This window comes from Bos mutus, chromosome 17 (genome assembly GCF_027580195.1).
Source record: "Bos mutus isolate GX-2022 chromosome 17, NWIPB_WYAK_1.1, whole genome shotgun sequence".
Classification (NCBI taxonomy): domain Eukaryota; kingdom Metazoa; phylum Chordata; class Mammalia; order Artiodactyla; family Bovidae; genus Bos; species Bos mutus.
Window position 1 is genome coordinate 66,229,529 of NC_091633.1, and position 16,848 is coordinate 66,246,376.

Sequence of the window (16,848 nt, forward strand, 5' to 3'; positions counted from 1 at the left end):
AGGCTTCTGGTGGTGGGCTCCTCTGGGTATGGAGCACAGGCTCTTGGATGCTCGGGCTTCAGCACTTGTGGTGCGTGGGCTCTGTAGTTGCAGCTCCTGGCTCTAGAGCACGGGCTCAGTGGTCGCAGTACATGGGCTTAATTGCTCCACGGCACGTGGGATCCTGCCCCACCAGGGACTGAACCCATGTCTCCTGCATCGGCAGGCAGATCTTTTACCACCGAGACACCAAGGAAGCCCTGGGTACTTATGTTAAACATAGCAGTGTGTACATGTTGATCCCAAACTCTCTGGTTCTGCCCCTTTTCCTTGGACAGCTCTTCTCCCCTAGATTTGCTGCTTTAAAAATTATAGAAGTTAGTAAGCAGCAAGGGTTTACTGCAGAGCACAGGGAATCATTCCCATTATTTTGTAATAATCCATATTGGACTATAATCTGCAAAAAAGTGAATCAATATACTAAAACGAGCACAATATTGTAAATCATCTATACTTCAAAAAAAAACACAAAACTGTAGAAGTTGGGAGACCAACCTGTCTGTATTCACTGCCTTATACACGCCCACCCACCCCGTTTTGGAGTTTGAGCGGGTCCCAGGTACTGTGAAGCCTCCCCATCTCTGACCTCCCATAATTCTTCACGTCACTTCTGTCCTGCTGCAGGGGAAGAAAATTAGGGCTATAAATTAAGCTTTCGTTTATTTTTTGATTTGAAAAGAAAAATTAGATTTCTTTCTTTTTCAACAAGTGCAGAAGGGACATAATGCAGAATCACAGGATTCTGCTCTTAAGCAGGATTCTGCTCTTAAGCGTCAGAATCATGGAAAGATAGGAAGGGTCCCACCCACTCTACATGGAGAAACACAAAAAACAGCTCACACAAACTCCACCTTATCTAAGGCAGGCAGGTGGTATTCATCTTGGAAACAAAAGTAGAGAAGGCAGGGAGAATCTGGTCTGAAAGTTGGTGTTAATCTTTTATTCTTTCCCTGCATGCTCCTAAGAGATCATTAAAGATTTATCAGCAACAAATGCCCTGCAGGCTTTTCTTCAGGTAGTTGTAAGAAAACCAAAAAACAAAGAGAACGCAAAGGAAGCTTATAGCCTGCTTATTTCACGTTCTTGATATAGTTTTCTCTTGCCCCACACTAACTTTTTAAAGCATTATGTATTTTATTCATTTCCTTATTCTAAAAGTGATTTAGTTAACCTGCTTGAGATAGTTAGGGATGTTGACTCAATGAACTTTTCCAGTAAATGCAGAAGATTATGTAATAGCATAGAAAATTGTAGGGGGCTTTCCCGGTGGCTCAGACGGTAAAGAATCCACCTGCAATGCAGGAGATTCGAGTTTGATCCCTGGGTCAGGAAGATCCCCTGGAGCAGCGCACGGCAACCCGCTCCAGTGTTGTTGCCTGGAGAATCCCATGGACAGAGGAACCTGGCAGGCTACAGTCCATAGAATCACAAAGAGTCGGGCACGACTGATCGACTGATCGACTAACACTGTCTAACATTTACATACTTAAAAGAAGTGAGCTTCTTTTAAGAGTCCCCCTCTCCGGTCTCTTTTATGACTGACTTGCATTTTAAGTGAGACAGAAAGAATAACTGACAGGCTGCCCCTCTGTGCCTCACCCTGTGGTTAGTGGGTACCTGGTGATGAACAAGTTTGGGATAACAGAGAAAACCGCCAGGAAGACTAGAATTACTGAATTTGTTGGAGGGAACACCTGTGTATTTTCTCGGTCTTGCATTGTATTGAGGTCTTCTCTAGTGGATAAGAAGCCAGGAGTGAAACCTGCCCTTTATCATCAGAACTTGTCTTTGTTACAGTTTTGGTGTCTAGGAAAACTGTCCATGTGTAAAATTCCACTCCCAAACAACACATGGAACCCAGCAATCAGACTCAGTGGGGATTGGGGTGACAGGCATTAGAGGCCACCACGTGACAGTTGTTCTCAAATAAAACTCCATTCTAAAGAAGCTGCCTGAAACCACCCTCTTAACCATTTCCCCTCCACCACTGGGTTTAATGTTTGCTCGTCAGAATTCAATAGTATTGTCTTGTTAATCAAGAAGAGTAATTAGGAGGAAGCCCAAGGAAGCGTTTCCTTTTTCCCAATGCATCACTTTTCTCAGTTGCCATAATCAAGAGCGTGGCATGAGTCAGGCTCTTTATTTCCTATGAAGTGTTCACCAAGAGTTGGACATGACTGAGTGACTTAGCACACACAGAAAAGGAAGATTGCCTCTGCGGGTCACATATTGTCAAATGAATCTAACTACCTTGCTCATGAAGGCATCCCCAACATAGACTTTGAAAACCATATTTGTTTGTTTGTTTTATTAGTAACAGGGTACCTGATTTCCATCCTGACATGTTTATTGATTATCCTTTGGGTACCTGCTGGCGTACAAATTGTTTTGAGAATTCACACTGTAGGTCAGACATAGTCATTTCTGCAGTAAGTTTGCAATCTTAAAAAATGGAAAAATGCATTAACAAGAGTGAGAAAGGGAATGGATTTAGTCTAGCAAAGAGGAAGCTGAGGGCTTTCATAAGAACTGCAGAACAGGAAGGGAAGTGGAGTTTGGGGGACAGCATTTCCCCACCACCACTTAACCTGAGGGCAGTGAGTGTAAGGCACACTTTACATTACAGCAGGTGGAATTTTACTTCACCTTGAGGCATGCTTTCTTGATTGCAGAGACCTCCTGAGCTGTGCTGCCAAAGGAAGCTGTGCAATCCCTGTTTGGTTGTCTCTGGCTTTCCACCCTCAGACCTCCCTTCTTCTCTAAGCTTGCTCTTCAGGCTTCTGGCGGTCCTGTTAGCTTACCCTAGGCTTCTTCCAATAAGTATCTTTTCTGCTTAGGCCCACTCAGTTCCCCTGAGATGGTGTGGACTCAGAGAGCTGAAACAATATGCTGAGAATGGTCTTCAGTTATACACAGGTGCCCCAAAGCAGATTGGTGATGTTGTTTTTATAGTTCTTCATATTGCAACTAAGAAGAATCTTTCTGGAAGAATTAGTAAACAGAAAGGGATGGGTGAAATGATCTTCGGAATACTCTTCAGATCCTTGCTACTGAGATAAAACTTACTTTGCTTCAGAATTTCCTTGTTGTTTCTGACCACAGAGCTGCCATACTGTGAAATAACTTTCTTAGTGATACTTGGAGTATTTCAGCAATGAAATTCTATACTGGATATAGTTCAAATATAGTGGATCATATATTGAATTATACTCTGATAAGTTACATTATAATGAAGTAGGATTGTAGACATTATATACTCATAGAATAGGAAGGAAGGCTTTATAAATAATTTGCTGACTTCTCCAGGGAGAGGTTTATCATAGGCAAGGAGAAGTATCTTCTGTTTAATTAGTCAGTCAATTAATATTTAATTGATTTAATTAATTCATATATTTAATGTATTATAGATACATCAAGAAAATAATGGGGGAAGAGGCAGAGACTGGTTTTACTTTTAACTTCTTTTCCTTAAAATATGTTGCAGAAATCATTGTAGCCATCACTGTAATCTCTTTCCTCAGTTATTTTAGGAATGAATAGCCACACCTATTGACTTATGGCAGAGAGCAAAGAGGAACTAAAGAGCCTCTTGATGAAAATGAAAGAGGAGAGTGAAAAGTTGGGGGGTCAGGATGGGGAACACATGTACACCCATGGCTGATTAATGTCAATGTATGGCAAAAACCACTATAATATTATAAAGTAATTAGCCTCCAATTAAAATAAATAAATTAATTTTTTTTTAAAGTTGGCTTAAAACTCAACATTCAAAAAACTAAGATCATGGCATCCGGTCCCATCACTTCATGGCAAATAAATGGGGAAACACTGGAAACAGTGGGAGAATTTATTTTCTTTGGCTCCAAAATCACTGCAGATGGTGACTGCAGCCATGAAATTAAAAGACACTTGCTCCTTGGAAGAAAAGCTATGACCAACCTAGATAGCTTATTAAAAGCAGAAACATTACTTTACCAGTAAAGGTCCATCTAGTCAAAGCTATGGTTTTTCCAGTAGTCATGTATGGATGTGAGAGTTGGACTACAAAGAAAGCTGAGCACTGAAGAATTGATGCTTTTGAACTGTGGTGTTGGAGAAGACTCTTGAGTCCTTTGGACTGCAAGGAGATCCAACCAGTCCATCCTAAAGGAAATCATCCTGAATATTCACTGGAAGGACTGATGCTGAAGCTGAAGCTCCAATACTTTGGCCACCTGATGTGAAGAATCGACTAATTGGAAAAGACCTTGGTGCTGGGAAAGACTGAAGGCAGGAGGAGAAGGGGACAACAGAGGATGAGATGGTTGGATGGCATCACCAACGCGATGGACATGAGTTTGAGTAGGCTCCGGGAGTTGGTGAAGGACAGGGAAGCCTGACGTGCTGCAGCCCATGGGGTAGCAAAGAGTTGGACATGACTGAGCGGCTGAACTGAACTGAATTGACTTTGGATGTCACCTCCTCTCACATCCCCGCCTGCCTCTGCTGGTGGGGTAGAGGCAGTGAGTGCCTGGAGGCCAAGGAGCAGGAGGGGCCAGGAGGGAAGGAGCCTGAATCTTCAGTGCAGCCTTTTTGCAGACTGGGAATAATTGAATGTTTTCGGTCCTGAATTTTTGGCTGAAACAGTGGTGCCGCTCCCTGAGAACCAGGATGTCTGTGTCTCTGCTCCTGTTCCTGAGTGTTGCTCGTGCTCTGTGTCCTGGGAGGGAAGGAGAAGGCTGGGAAGAGTCCAGCTGCAGCGGCGGCTGCCCTGGGGCGGACACGCCCTGCCTGTCCCTCGGTGGCTCTCCCTCTGGCAGCAGCAGCCTGTGTTCCCTGGGAAAACCCCTTCGTGTCTGTTTCACGCTATCCAGCCTCATCTTTGCTTCCCCGTACTGATTTCAGTGGTCCGGGGGCCCCTGGTCTCCTTGTTTCCTGCCCCTGGGTGGAGCCACTGGGGCTGAGGCCTCATGGAGGACCCAGAAGAACCTTGCTGGGCTAGTTATCTCCTCTACACCAAAGGGGACGCCAAAGAAGGGTGCCTTTTAACGTGGAGAGGGTGCAGCAGTAGCCTGATCCCGCTGCCCACCACCTGCCTGGGCAACAGAAGGTAGTAACCATCTGTTTGTCCCAGTGTGACCAGATCTCATACAAAACACAGCTAGCAGGCGGGGATGTATCGTTCAGGACACACATAAACCTGCCATTCCAGGGAGGATTCTGGTGCTAATTTAGATGCGAATGGAATTGCCCGGCTAGAGCTGATCACGGAAAGGTCGGGGTGTCTATATGCTCAGTGTCCTTCCCGCGCTGTGCATGTAGCTGATGCGCTGCCGCGATTGTGGGCATGAGGTTGGGCTGGGTTCTAGCTTCACTTTGGGGAGAGCTTTGACTTTGCCCAAGTGGAAAGTGTCAATTCCTCCCTTACCTCTCATCCCCTTTTTCAAAGAAAACAAATTCTTTATTTTGTCCATTTCTGAGAAACGACATTTTAATTAAAATGCAGACGCACTGTTGGAGCTCTCAGGCTAAGGTAAAAAGGAGTGGACTGACAGTAAATTCAGTTGCCCCCCTGTCCACAGAACCGACCTTAGCTCTCCATGCAGTTCACCGAGATCCAGGCCTTGCTGGGAGATAGCCTGGAGCGCAGGGCGCTGGTGGGGAAAGGCTGTGAATTGGTTGGGTTTTTGCACTGCTACTTTAGTGTTTTTTTCAAATGTTGTAACTATTAATTTAATGCACAGCCAGAAACTTATTTTCTACATTTCTGTTTATGCATTTTCTTAATTGAATGTAACGAGACATATACATGCAAAATGTATTACATATAGTTGGAACCAAATATTTATATACAAGTTTGGCAAAACAGGACTTATTTTTACTACATGCAGTCTATTCCAGTACTTTCTGTTTGAACCTGGTCTAACCATGAGTGGACCAAGGCATTGATTGTTTTACCTACTTTGGGTCTCAAACTGTGGTTTGAAAGACATGTTTAAGCAGTTGGTGAAGGGCACTTGGCGTGAAGGACAACTCAGGTAGGGGCCAGTGGAGGTGGAAAGTGTGGTGAAGAGGTTTCAAAAAACAGACTAAACTGGACTGCATAGCAGGAAAAATAAGTACCTGTGTCAGGGTCTCATTCTAGAACTTGGGCTGAGAAGTAGGCATGTGAAAGTGCCTAGGCAAATATCCTGTTTGGGTTCATGGTTGTACCTTCTTGTAAAGGATAATTATTTGTCTGTAGGACCTGAGTTTTCCTTAAGTCATTGCAGCCATTGTGGTCTGCCTTTAGTAAGAAAGAACATTCCCAAGCTTTATTATTGTGTATTATATGGCAGAACCTCATTTACCCTTTCTGCTGGAATTTCTATGTAAATTTGTAGCTGCAGTTCTTTATAGAACAAGGTCAATAAATACTGACACACAACCGTGAGGCCGAAAGGTCCTCCTTACATCAGCAGCCGACTGTCCTTCACGACTGGCCCACGAGAAGGCGGCTGCTTTCTCGTTTGGCTGATCCTTGCTCTTTGGGGCATTGGCAGAACCTGAATTTTACAGTCCGCACAGCCCAGCCGCCTGCCCCTGGTGGCTCATCATTAGCTTTCAAGTGATCACGCTTAGGCTCTGGTCTCATCCTCCTTTAAGGAGGTTTCCTATTTGGAGGATTAGAGGAAGTTTCTGAGAAGTCAAGATAATGGGGCGGGAGAAGATTTTCTAGGATAAAAGGCTTCTAAGGGCTCTGAGAATATGGAGGAGGGAAGAGGGGGAAAGAGAAGGGAACCAGATTTTCTTGGTTTGGGTATTCATTTAAGGTGAGGATGACCTCGATTCATAAAGACTTTGCAACCTGATGCTTAATAGAGTTGGGCTTTAATATTTATAGCACGTTATGTAAATGCTGCCCCTCCAAGTGCTTCCTTAAATCCTCTTAGCTTATAAATGACAGCTTGGATTTCTAAAAAAAAAAACAGAAATCTTTTCATTTATCTGGTTTAAGAGTAGTAAACAATAGATGCTTAATGCCCGCCTTTCATGCCAGGTCCCAAAGACTGAGACTTAGATTCTCAAGAGTTTATCGCTGTGCTTTGGAGCTGATTACAGCCATGCATAGCTAAAGAGGGGGAAAGCTGGTGCTACACACTGTGGGTGCAAAGGCAGCTCCTGGAATTGCGTGTAGCATGTCAGCTCAGCAGTGCTCCACAGGTAAGTTGAAAACACAGAAACTACACACGTGGTCCCTTTGGAATGATTGTTATTGTCATTTAGTCGCTTGGTCGTGTCCAACTTTTTTGTGATCCCATGGGCTGTAGTCCACCAGGCTCCTCTGTCCCTGGGATTTCCCAGGCAAGAATACTCAAGTTGCCATTTCCTTCTCCAGAGGATCTCCCTACCCAGGAATCGATTAATGCTACTTCTTTTTTCTTCTAGTAATCAAGATTGTTAGGGAATTCAAATTTTGTGTTAATGATTTTAGGTTAAATTTTTACTCTAGGGAGATTGCAGTCATGCAATGGGGGTGAGCTAATGGAACTGTGTGTTTGGTGGTGGTGTCAGTCCTTTCCCCTTAATTGTTCTGGGTGACATCAGTTATTCTGTAATTTTTATTTTAAAAAAAGTCCCCACTCACTGGGGCCTTCAGATCTCATGCAGAGAAGAGGGAAGAATTAAAAATCTTAAGCTCAGCTTTGGCAAATGTAAATTGCCAGGTCCGTGGAGGCTGTCATTTGCTCAGGAAATGTTTATTGAGTACCGTCTGTGCGCAGGGCTCTTTCCATTGCCCTGCGGTAATAAAGAAAAAGATGCAGCTTGCGTCCCAGGACAGCATAGTAAGTGCCGTGAGCCTGGGGCTAGAGAACGCAGGAGAACACAGGGATAGAAGCTGTTTGTTCAGAAGCAGGGCAGCCCACGAGGAGGACTCTTCTTCAAATAATTTGTCTGCCAAGTGGTTGGTGCTTACCTGTTTCCTGTGCTTTATTTGGACGCAGAGAGCTTTTACATCTGGTCAGATGACACAGGGGTGTGTTGGGTGAGGAGTCATAAGATTGACACTGAGTGGGGAATGGAAGGGCCGCACGTAGCGCTCAGGCCACTCGGGGTACTGTCAGTGGGCTCTGAGAGTGCATTCAGATGTACTGCAGGGGCCTTGCCGGACGCAGTGCTCAGGCCACTCGGTACTGTCAGTGGGCTCTGAGAGTGCATTCAGCTGTACTGTAGGGGCCTGGCCGGACGCAGCGCTCAGGCCACTCGGTACTGTCAGTGGGCTCTGAGAGTGCATTCAGCTGTACTGTAGGGGCCTGGCCGGACGCAGCGCTCAGGCCACTCGGGGTACTGTCAGTGGGCTCTGAGAGTGCATTCAGATGTACTGTAGGGGCCTTGCTTAGAATAAAGAAAACAGACAGAACTGATTTCGTAATATCTATGTGGACACAGACGCTTACTCCTTGGAAGGAAAGTTATGACCAACCTAGATAGCATATTCAAAAGCAGAGACGTTACTTTGCCAACTAAGGTCCATCTAGTCAAGGCTATGGTTTTTCCTGTGGTCATGTATGGCTGTGAGAGTTGGACTGTGAAGAAGGCTGAGCGCCGAAGAATTGATGCTTTTGAACTGTGGTGTTGGAGGAGACTCTTGAGAGTCCCTTGGACTGCAAGGAGATCCAACCAGTCCATTCTGAAGGAGATCAGCCCTGGGATTTCTTTGGAAGGAATGATGCTAAAGCTGAAACTCCAGTACTTTGGCCACCTCATGCGAAGAGTTGACTCATTGGAAAAGACTCTGATGCTGAGAGGATTGGGGCAGGAGGAGAAGGGGGGCGACAGAGGATGAGATGGCTGGATGGCATCACTGACTCGATGGACGTGAGTCTGAGTGAACTCCGGGAGTTGGTGATGGACAGGGAGGCCTGGCGTGCTGCGATTCATGGGGTCACAAAGAGTCGGACACGACTGAGTGACTGAACTGAACTGAACTGAACTGATATGGACTCATCTATCTAGCACATCCCTAAGAATCAAGAAATTCATAAAAGTAATTCAAGCCTTTCTGTGCAGATGCATCCTTGCGAGAGCTGTCCACACTTACATAGCAGGTCTGAAGATCTGGTTTCTAAACTGAGTTGTGGATTTTGAAGGCAGAAAAGGAGAGGAGGAAAGCATTTTTAAAGGAATGGCCCAGTAACAGTATGATAAAATGACAGCTAACACTTTTAAAGTGAGGAGAAAAGAAGATCGACTACTGGAAAAGAAAAGATGTGATCACTCAAAATTTATCACCATCTGTTTCTTTTAGCATCAAGTGTGTTTGACTCATGGCAGGGGAGATATCTAAGCTTTCTAGGGTATAAGGCTGAAATCTGAAATTTTGAACCGTTTCCCTGGTAATTCTCATGCAACCTTGTTTGAGTCTTTTTGTATTACAGACAGTATGGCAGTTGATGGCTCCTGTTCTGCCTTTAGGTCTTCCCAGGTGGCTCAGTGGTAAAGAATCCGCCTGCCAGTGCCTGCAATTGCAGGAGACATGGGTTTAATCCCCTCAAGAAGGAAGTGACAACCCACTGCAGTATTCTTGCCTGGAAAATCCCATGGACAGAGGACCCTGGCAGGCTACAGTCTATAGGGTTGCAAAGAGTCGGACATGACTTAGCACAATTCTGCCTTTAGGAAGACAAAGCAATGTATACTCACTCTTAAAATATTCCCAGTCAAAATGTTTAAAATAAAAATTTGTTGCTTTAAGCATCAAATCCTCAGTTCTTTGAAAAACTTGACTCTTTAGAGGAGTCTGTTTCCTGAAAGATTGATGTTTTACTGCATGGGAAAATCACAGCACATAGAAAATAGTAATCTGTATTATTTAAAAAGTCACAGTTACTTTATAAGCAGTAAACTCTTACAGCAGTTTATAAATAATACTTTATGTATATTATTCAGTTATAAAATTCTGACTTGCAACTTGCCTGAAACGTATCTGAACTTCTGCAGCGTTTTGTTTCTGCACCTGTCATTTGCTATTTATTATATTTAGTGTGCTAGATCATAAATAGAACCCATCTTCCTGGACAGGAAATGTGTTGTTTCTATCTTCTTGTTCATAAGAAATCCCAATAAAGGTTTATTGAATGACTAGTAAGGGAACAAGTTATACTGAGCTTTCTAATTAATCCTTTTTATGGACCATGAACATACTTTCTATTATCTTTTCCCTCTTTGTGATTACACACTAAAATCTTGATGGTATTTGAACTGCATCTGGTGTATGAAGGTTGTCAGAACACTTGAATTGCTTCTTTCTGCCTTTGCTTTTCCCTTACTGAATTAAAAGGTGGAATCAGCATGAGATTTTGAGGAATGTGAATAGGTTAGGGGCTTCAAATGAAGCTCTGAAGTGTGCTCTCGTGGCAGGCGTGTTCTTGCCTTGATGGGGTCACCACGGTGAGGCTGGGGGCCGTTGGAGAGGCATGGATCGCAGCATCGGGGGAGGCTCACCTGCGTTCACTCTGTCGTTGGGCCCAGGTGACTGTGGAGGAGGTCATGACCACCACCGCCTACCTGGACCTTTTTCTGCGCAGCATCTCCGAGCCAGCACTGCTCGAGACCTTCCTCCGCTTTATCCTGTTGCACCAGCACGAGAATGTCCACATCTTGGATACACTCACGAGCCGAATCAACACCCCATTCCGGGTAAGGAGAGCCCCAGTGGAAGGGAAGTTATGACTCAGGACACAGTTCAGGAGAGTTTGTTTTGGGATAAAACTGTGAATATTCTCTTCTTTTTATTTACCCTCCTTTTATTTTCCTTTCAGCCTTTACTTTTCTGTTTTGGAAGAGATGAGCTAGATTGTTTTGCTGCCTGGAGCCCTTCTGTCTGGGAGGTGGAAGTTACTGCCTTTTCTAGACAGTTTTCTCAGTTTGTCTGGGTTGACACTTTCTTGCGCAGAACCAGCAGAATGTGCTTCCGAGGAGACAAGGAACAGGGGATGGGGCTGAAGCTCAAGTAAAGCCAAAGAGCTGAAGTCTGTCAAGTCTGGGTATTAGAGATCATATTTCTGTCCATAAGTGGTTTGAAATGCAAGTCTGGGCACGTGTGAATTTAGGTAGTCATTCTTTGTTTGGTGCTCTGATTAACTTTGAAAATCCTCTCATACCTTTAGTGTAATCCTTTGCAGCCCTCTCCCCATAGGCTGCCTCTGTTTAATTGCAATTATTATTTTAAAAGCAAAGGTATATTGGAAGAAAATGAAAACACTAGTTTGCAAAGATCCATATATCCTAATGGTTATATATAAGCAGCATTATTGTAAGGCGCAGCGGCTGCGCTTTGCTGGAGCACCAAGGTAAGAGAAACCCAAGTAAGACGGTAGGTGTTGCAAGAGGGCATCAGAGGGCAAACACACTGAAACCATACTCACAGAAAACTAGTCAGTCTAATCACACTAGGACCACAGCCTTGTCCAACTCAATGAAACTAAGCCATGCCCGTGAGGCCACCCAAGACGGGCAGGTCATGGTGGAGAGGGCTGACAGAATGTCCACTGGAGAAGGGAATGGCAAACCACTTCAGTATTCTTGCCTTGAGAACCCCATGAACAGTATGAAAAGGCAAAATGATAGGATACTGAAAGAGAAACTCCCCAGGTCAGTAGGTGCCCAATATGCTACTGGAGATCAGCAGAGAAATAACTCCAGAAAGAATGAAGGGATGGAGCCAAAGCAAAAACAATACCCAGCTATGGATGTGACTGGTGATAGAAGCAAGGTCTGATGCTGTAAAGAGCAATATTGCATAGGAACCTGGAATGTCAGGTCCACGAATCAAGGCAAATTGGAAGTGGTCAAACAAGAGACGGCAAGAGTGAATGTCGACATTCTGGGAATCAGCGAACTGAAATAGACTGGAATGAGTGAATTTAACTCAGATGACCATTATATCTACTACTGCGGGCAGGAATCCCTCAGAAGAAATGGAGTAGCCATCATATCATGGTCAACAAAAGAGTCCGAAATGCAGTACTTAGATGCAATCTCAAAAACGACAGAATGATCTCTGTTCGTTTCCAAGGCAACCAGTAACGCTGAAGAAGCTGAGGTTGAACGGTTCTATGAAGACCTACAAGACCTTTTAGAACTAACACCCAAAAAAGATGTCCTTTTCATTATAGGGGACTGGAATGCAAAAGTAGGAAGTCAAGAAACACCTGGAATAACAGGCAAATTTGGCCTTGGAATACGGAATGAAGCAGGGCAAAGACTAATAGAGTTTTGCCAAGAAAATGCACTGGTCATAGCAAACACCCTCTTCCAACAACACAAGAGAAGACTCTACACATGGACATCACCAGATGGTCAACACTAAAATCAGATTGATTATATTCTTTGCAGCCAAAGATGGAGAAGCTCTATACAGTCAGCAAAAACAAGACCAGGAGCTGACTGTGGCTCAGACCATGAACTCCTTATTGCCAAATTCAGACTTAAATTGAAGAAAGTAGGGAAAACCACTAGACCATTCAGGTATGACCTAAATTGAATCCCTTATGATTATACAGTGAAAGTGAGAAATAGATTTAAGGGCCTAGATCTGATAGATAGAGTGCCTGATGAACTATGGACTGAGGTTCGTGACATTGTACAGGAGACAGGGATCAAGACCATCCCCATGGAAAAGAAATGCAAAAAAGCAAAATGGCTGTCTGGGGAGGCCTTACAAATATCTGTGAAAAGAAGAGAAGCAAAAAGCAAAGGAGAAAGGAAAGATATAAGCATCTGAATGCAGAGTTCCAAAGAATAGCAAGAAGAGATAAGAAAGCCTTTCTCAGCAATCAGTGCAAAGAAATAGAGGAAAACAACAGAATGGGAAAGACTAGAGATCTCTTCAAGAAAATTAGAGATACCAGGGGGACATTTCATGCAAAGATGGGCTCGATAAAGGACAGAAATAGTATGGACCTAACAGAAGCAGAAGATATTAAGAAGAGGTGGCAAGAATACACAGAAGAACTGTACAAAAAAGAACTTCACGACCCAGATAATCACAATGGTGTGATCACTCATCTAGAGCCAGATATCCTGGAATGTGAAGTCAAGAGGGCCTTAGAAAGCATCACTATGAACAAAGCTAGTGGAGGTGATGGAATTCCAGTTGAGCTATTTCAAATCCTGAAGGATGATGCTGTGAAAGTGCTGCACTCAATATGCCAGCAAATTTGGAAAACTCAGCAGTGGCCACAGGACTGGAAAAGGTCAGTTTTCATTCTAATCCCAAAGAAAGGCAATGCCAAAGAATGCTCAAACTACTGCACAATTGCACTCATCTCACATGCTAGTAAAGTAATGCTCAAAATTCTGCAAGCCAGGCTTCAGCAATACGTGAACCATGAACTTCCAGATGTTCAAGCTGGTTTTAGAAAAGGCAGAGGAACCAGGGATCAAATTGCCAACATCCTCTGGATCATGGAAAAAGCAAGAGAGTTCCAGAAAAACATCTATTTCTGCTTTATTGACTATGCCAAAGCCTTTGACTGTGTGGATCACAATAAACTGTGGAAAATTCTTAGAGAGATGGGAATACCAGACCACCTGATCTGCCTCTTGAGAAATCTGTATGCAGGTCAGGAAGCAACAGTTAGAACTGGACATGGAACAACAGACTGGTTCCAAATAGGAAAAGGAGTACATCAAGGCTGTATATTATCATCCTGCTTATTTAACTTACATGCAGAGTACATCATGAGAAACGCTGGACTGGAAGAAACACAAGCTGGAATCAAGATTGCCAGGAGAAATATCAATAACCTCAGATATGCAGATGACACCACCCTTATGGCAGAAAGTGAAGAGGAACTCAAAAGCCTCTTGATGAAAGTGAAAGTGGAGAGTGAAAAAATTGGCTTACAGCTCAACATTCAGAAAACGAAGATCATGGCATCTGGTCCCATCACTTCATGGGAAATAGATGGGGAAACAGTGGAAACAGTGTCAGACTTTATTTTTTGGGGCTCCAAAATCACTGCAGATGGTGACTGCAGCCATGAAATTAAAAGACACTTACTCCTTGGAAGGAAAGTTATGACCAACCTAGATAGCATATTCAAAAGCAGAGACGTTACTTTGCCAACAAAGGTCCGTCTAGTCAAGGCTATGGTTTTTCCAGTGGTCATGTATGGCTGTGAGAGTTGGACTGTGAAGAAGGCTGAACGCTGAAGAATTGATGCTTTTGAACTGTGGTGTTGGAGAAGACTCTTGAGAGTCCCTTGGACTGCAAGGAGATCCAACCAGTCCATTCTGAAGGAGATCAGCCCTGGGATTTCTTTGGAAGGAATGATGCTAAAGCTGAAACTCCAGTACTTTGGCCACCTCATGCGAAGAGTTGACTCATTGGAAAAGACTCTGATGCTGTGAGGGATTGGGGACAGGAGGAGAAGGGGACGACAGAGGATGAGATGGCTGGATGGCATCACTGACTTGATGGACGTGAGTCTGGGTGAACTCCGGGAGTTGGTGATGGACAGGGAGGCCTGGCGTGCTGTGATTCATGGGGTCGAGAAGAGTCGGACACGACTGAGCGACTGAACTGAACTGAACTGAAGCAGCATTATTTGCAATTTGCAAAGTGTCCAAGTTATGGAAGCAACCAAACTGTCCATCAACAAATGAACGGATAAAGAATATGTGGTGGGACTTCCCTGGTGGTCCAGTGGCTAAGAATCCGCCTTCCAGTGCAGGGGACACAGGTTCGACCCCTGGTTCAGGAAGATTCTACATGCACAGGACAACTAATTCCGTGCCTCACAACTGGTGAACCCTCGGCGCTCTAGAGCCTGTGCTCTGCAACAGGAGAAACCTGTGCCTGGAGCTAGAGAGTAGCCCCAAGTAGAGAAAGCCCTTGGATGACACTGATATCTAGTGCAGCCAAAAGAAGGAAAAAAAATAGAAAAAAAAAGGGAATGAAATTTTGCCATTTGCAAGAACTTGGATGGACTTGGAGGGCTTTATGCTAAATGAAGTAAGTCAGACAGAGAAACACATGCTGTATAATACCGCTTATATGTAGAATTTAGAAAATACAACAAACTAGTAAGTAAAACAGCCAAGAAGCTGACTCACAGCTATAGATAACGAATGTGGTTACCAGTGGTGAGCTGGAACGCGTAGTGGGGAAAAGGGATATTATGAAATCATGTGTGAAACTTTCGAAAACTGTAAAGCACCATAGAATTTAAAGAATTTTTCATTCAATAAAAACAAATCAAAAGCTTCAAATAAAGTTGGGTTTTTGAAAAGATTGACAAAATTGACAAACTTTTAGCTAGAGTACTAAGGAAGAAAGTAAGAAGAGTCAAATTAATAAAATCCAGGATGAAAGAAGGGATATTACTATTGACCTTACAGAACTAAAAAGGATTATGAGGGATACTGTGAACAACTATGTGCCAAAAGATTGGATACTTTAGATGAAACAGGCAAGTTCTAGAAAGATACAGTCTTCTGGGACTGATTCAAGAAGAAATCGAAAATGTATAAACAAGTAAGAACTCTTGTGTTTCAAAGAACACCATTAAGAAACTGCAAAGACAGCTGACACAGTAGGAAGAAATCTGTGCAAGTCATGTCTCTGATAAGATACTTGTATGTAGAATTACAAACTCCTGGGACTCAATAATAAAAAGACAGATACAGGGTGCTGAGCACCTTGACAGTGATTTGCCCAGGTTACTATGGTGACATATAGAACGGACTCAGAATGGGGAAAGGGGATGCTGAGGGGTAATCCTGGTAGAAAGAGAAGATTTCCTAGGAAAGATGGTGCCTAGGGTCAGTCTTAGAGAATAAGGAGGCTTTATCCTGCGGAAGAGACAGAGGAAGGCATTCCAGGCAGAAGAACGGGATGTGCAGAGGCATGGAGTGAGTGGAATGAAGTACGTTGCTTCTGCCCAACTGTAAGGGGTGGCCTGAGTCCAAGAGATGTTTTGGGGCACACCAAGTACAGTTCTTTCTCTGCAGCACTGTTACGAATTTCATTAACCAGGTTGTAAACTGGTCCTGCCTAGAAGATGGACTAGCGCTTATTCTCCTGTACAAACAGTAAGAGCCTCAATTACTTATGTGGCTGGATAGAACGATAAATGCTTACTCCCCAAAGGACACAGTGATTTTAGAATGTACCTTTGGGAACCTTCTCTGTTGGGCTCTTTATCCTTCCTTTTTGGAAATTAGAGATGGCAAGAATTCTTTTTCTTTTTTTTTTTTAATGATAAAAGTATTTAATGAAATACTTCAGGAAAGTATATCATCACCCCTCAGCACTATGGGAAATGGAACTCAGGAAAATCTTTGCCCCAAAGCCAAGAAACAAATCAAAAGGAGTTGAGGTTTGGGGCTGGGGACTCTAGGTAGAGAGTTGGCCGGGGTATATGCAATTTTCTTTTAGCCCTATCTTGTAAAAAATCAATGTCATATTTGAAAATAACTAGAAGGGTCTTCTCTGGCACTCCAGTGATTAAGACTCTGGGCTCCCAATGCTGGGGATCCAGGATTTGATCCCTGGGGGTCAGGGAACTAGATCCCACATGTTGCAACTAAGACTCTGCATGCCACAATTATTAATACAAGCTCCTGCATGCCGTAACAAAGACTCCTCACAACCAAATAAATAAACAAAATATTTAAAAAAGAAAATAGGAAAACAAATGACATAAGTAGATCGTGTGTGTGCGTGTGTGTGTGTGCGTGTGTGTGTGTGTGTGTGTGTTGGGGAGTTGTAGGGGGCGTGTTTATCTGGATCTTACATGAGCATAGGCATTTTGTAGGAGCGTGATTCTGCATAGTGGCATA

The 16,848-nt window shown here is 43.7% G+C and overlaps 1 protein-coding gene across 5 annotated transcripts in view; it reads left to right on the plus strand.

The window, feature by feature from the left end:
- Positions 1–16,848, plus strand: part of FHIP1A (FHF complex subunit HOOK interacting protein 1A) — a 329,740-nt gene that overhangs the window by 258,715 nt on the left and 54,177 nt on the right. For all 5 annotated transcript variants that reach the window (XM_070386654.1, XM_070386651.1, XM_070386650.1 and 2 more), the window contains one exon: positions 10,531–10,698. In XM_070386654.1, coding sequence (XP_070242755.1) covers positions 10,531–10,698 — 168 coding nt within the window. The remainder of the gene's footprint in view (positions 1–10,530; positions 10,699–16,848) is intronic.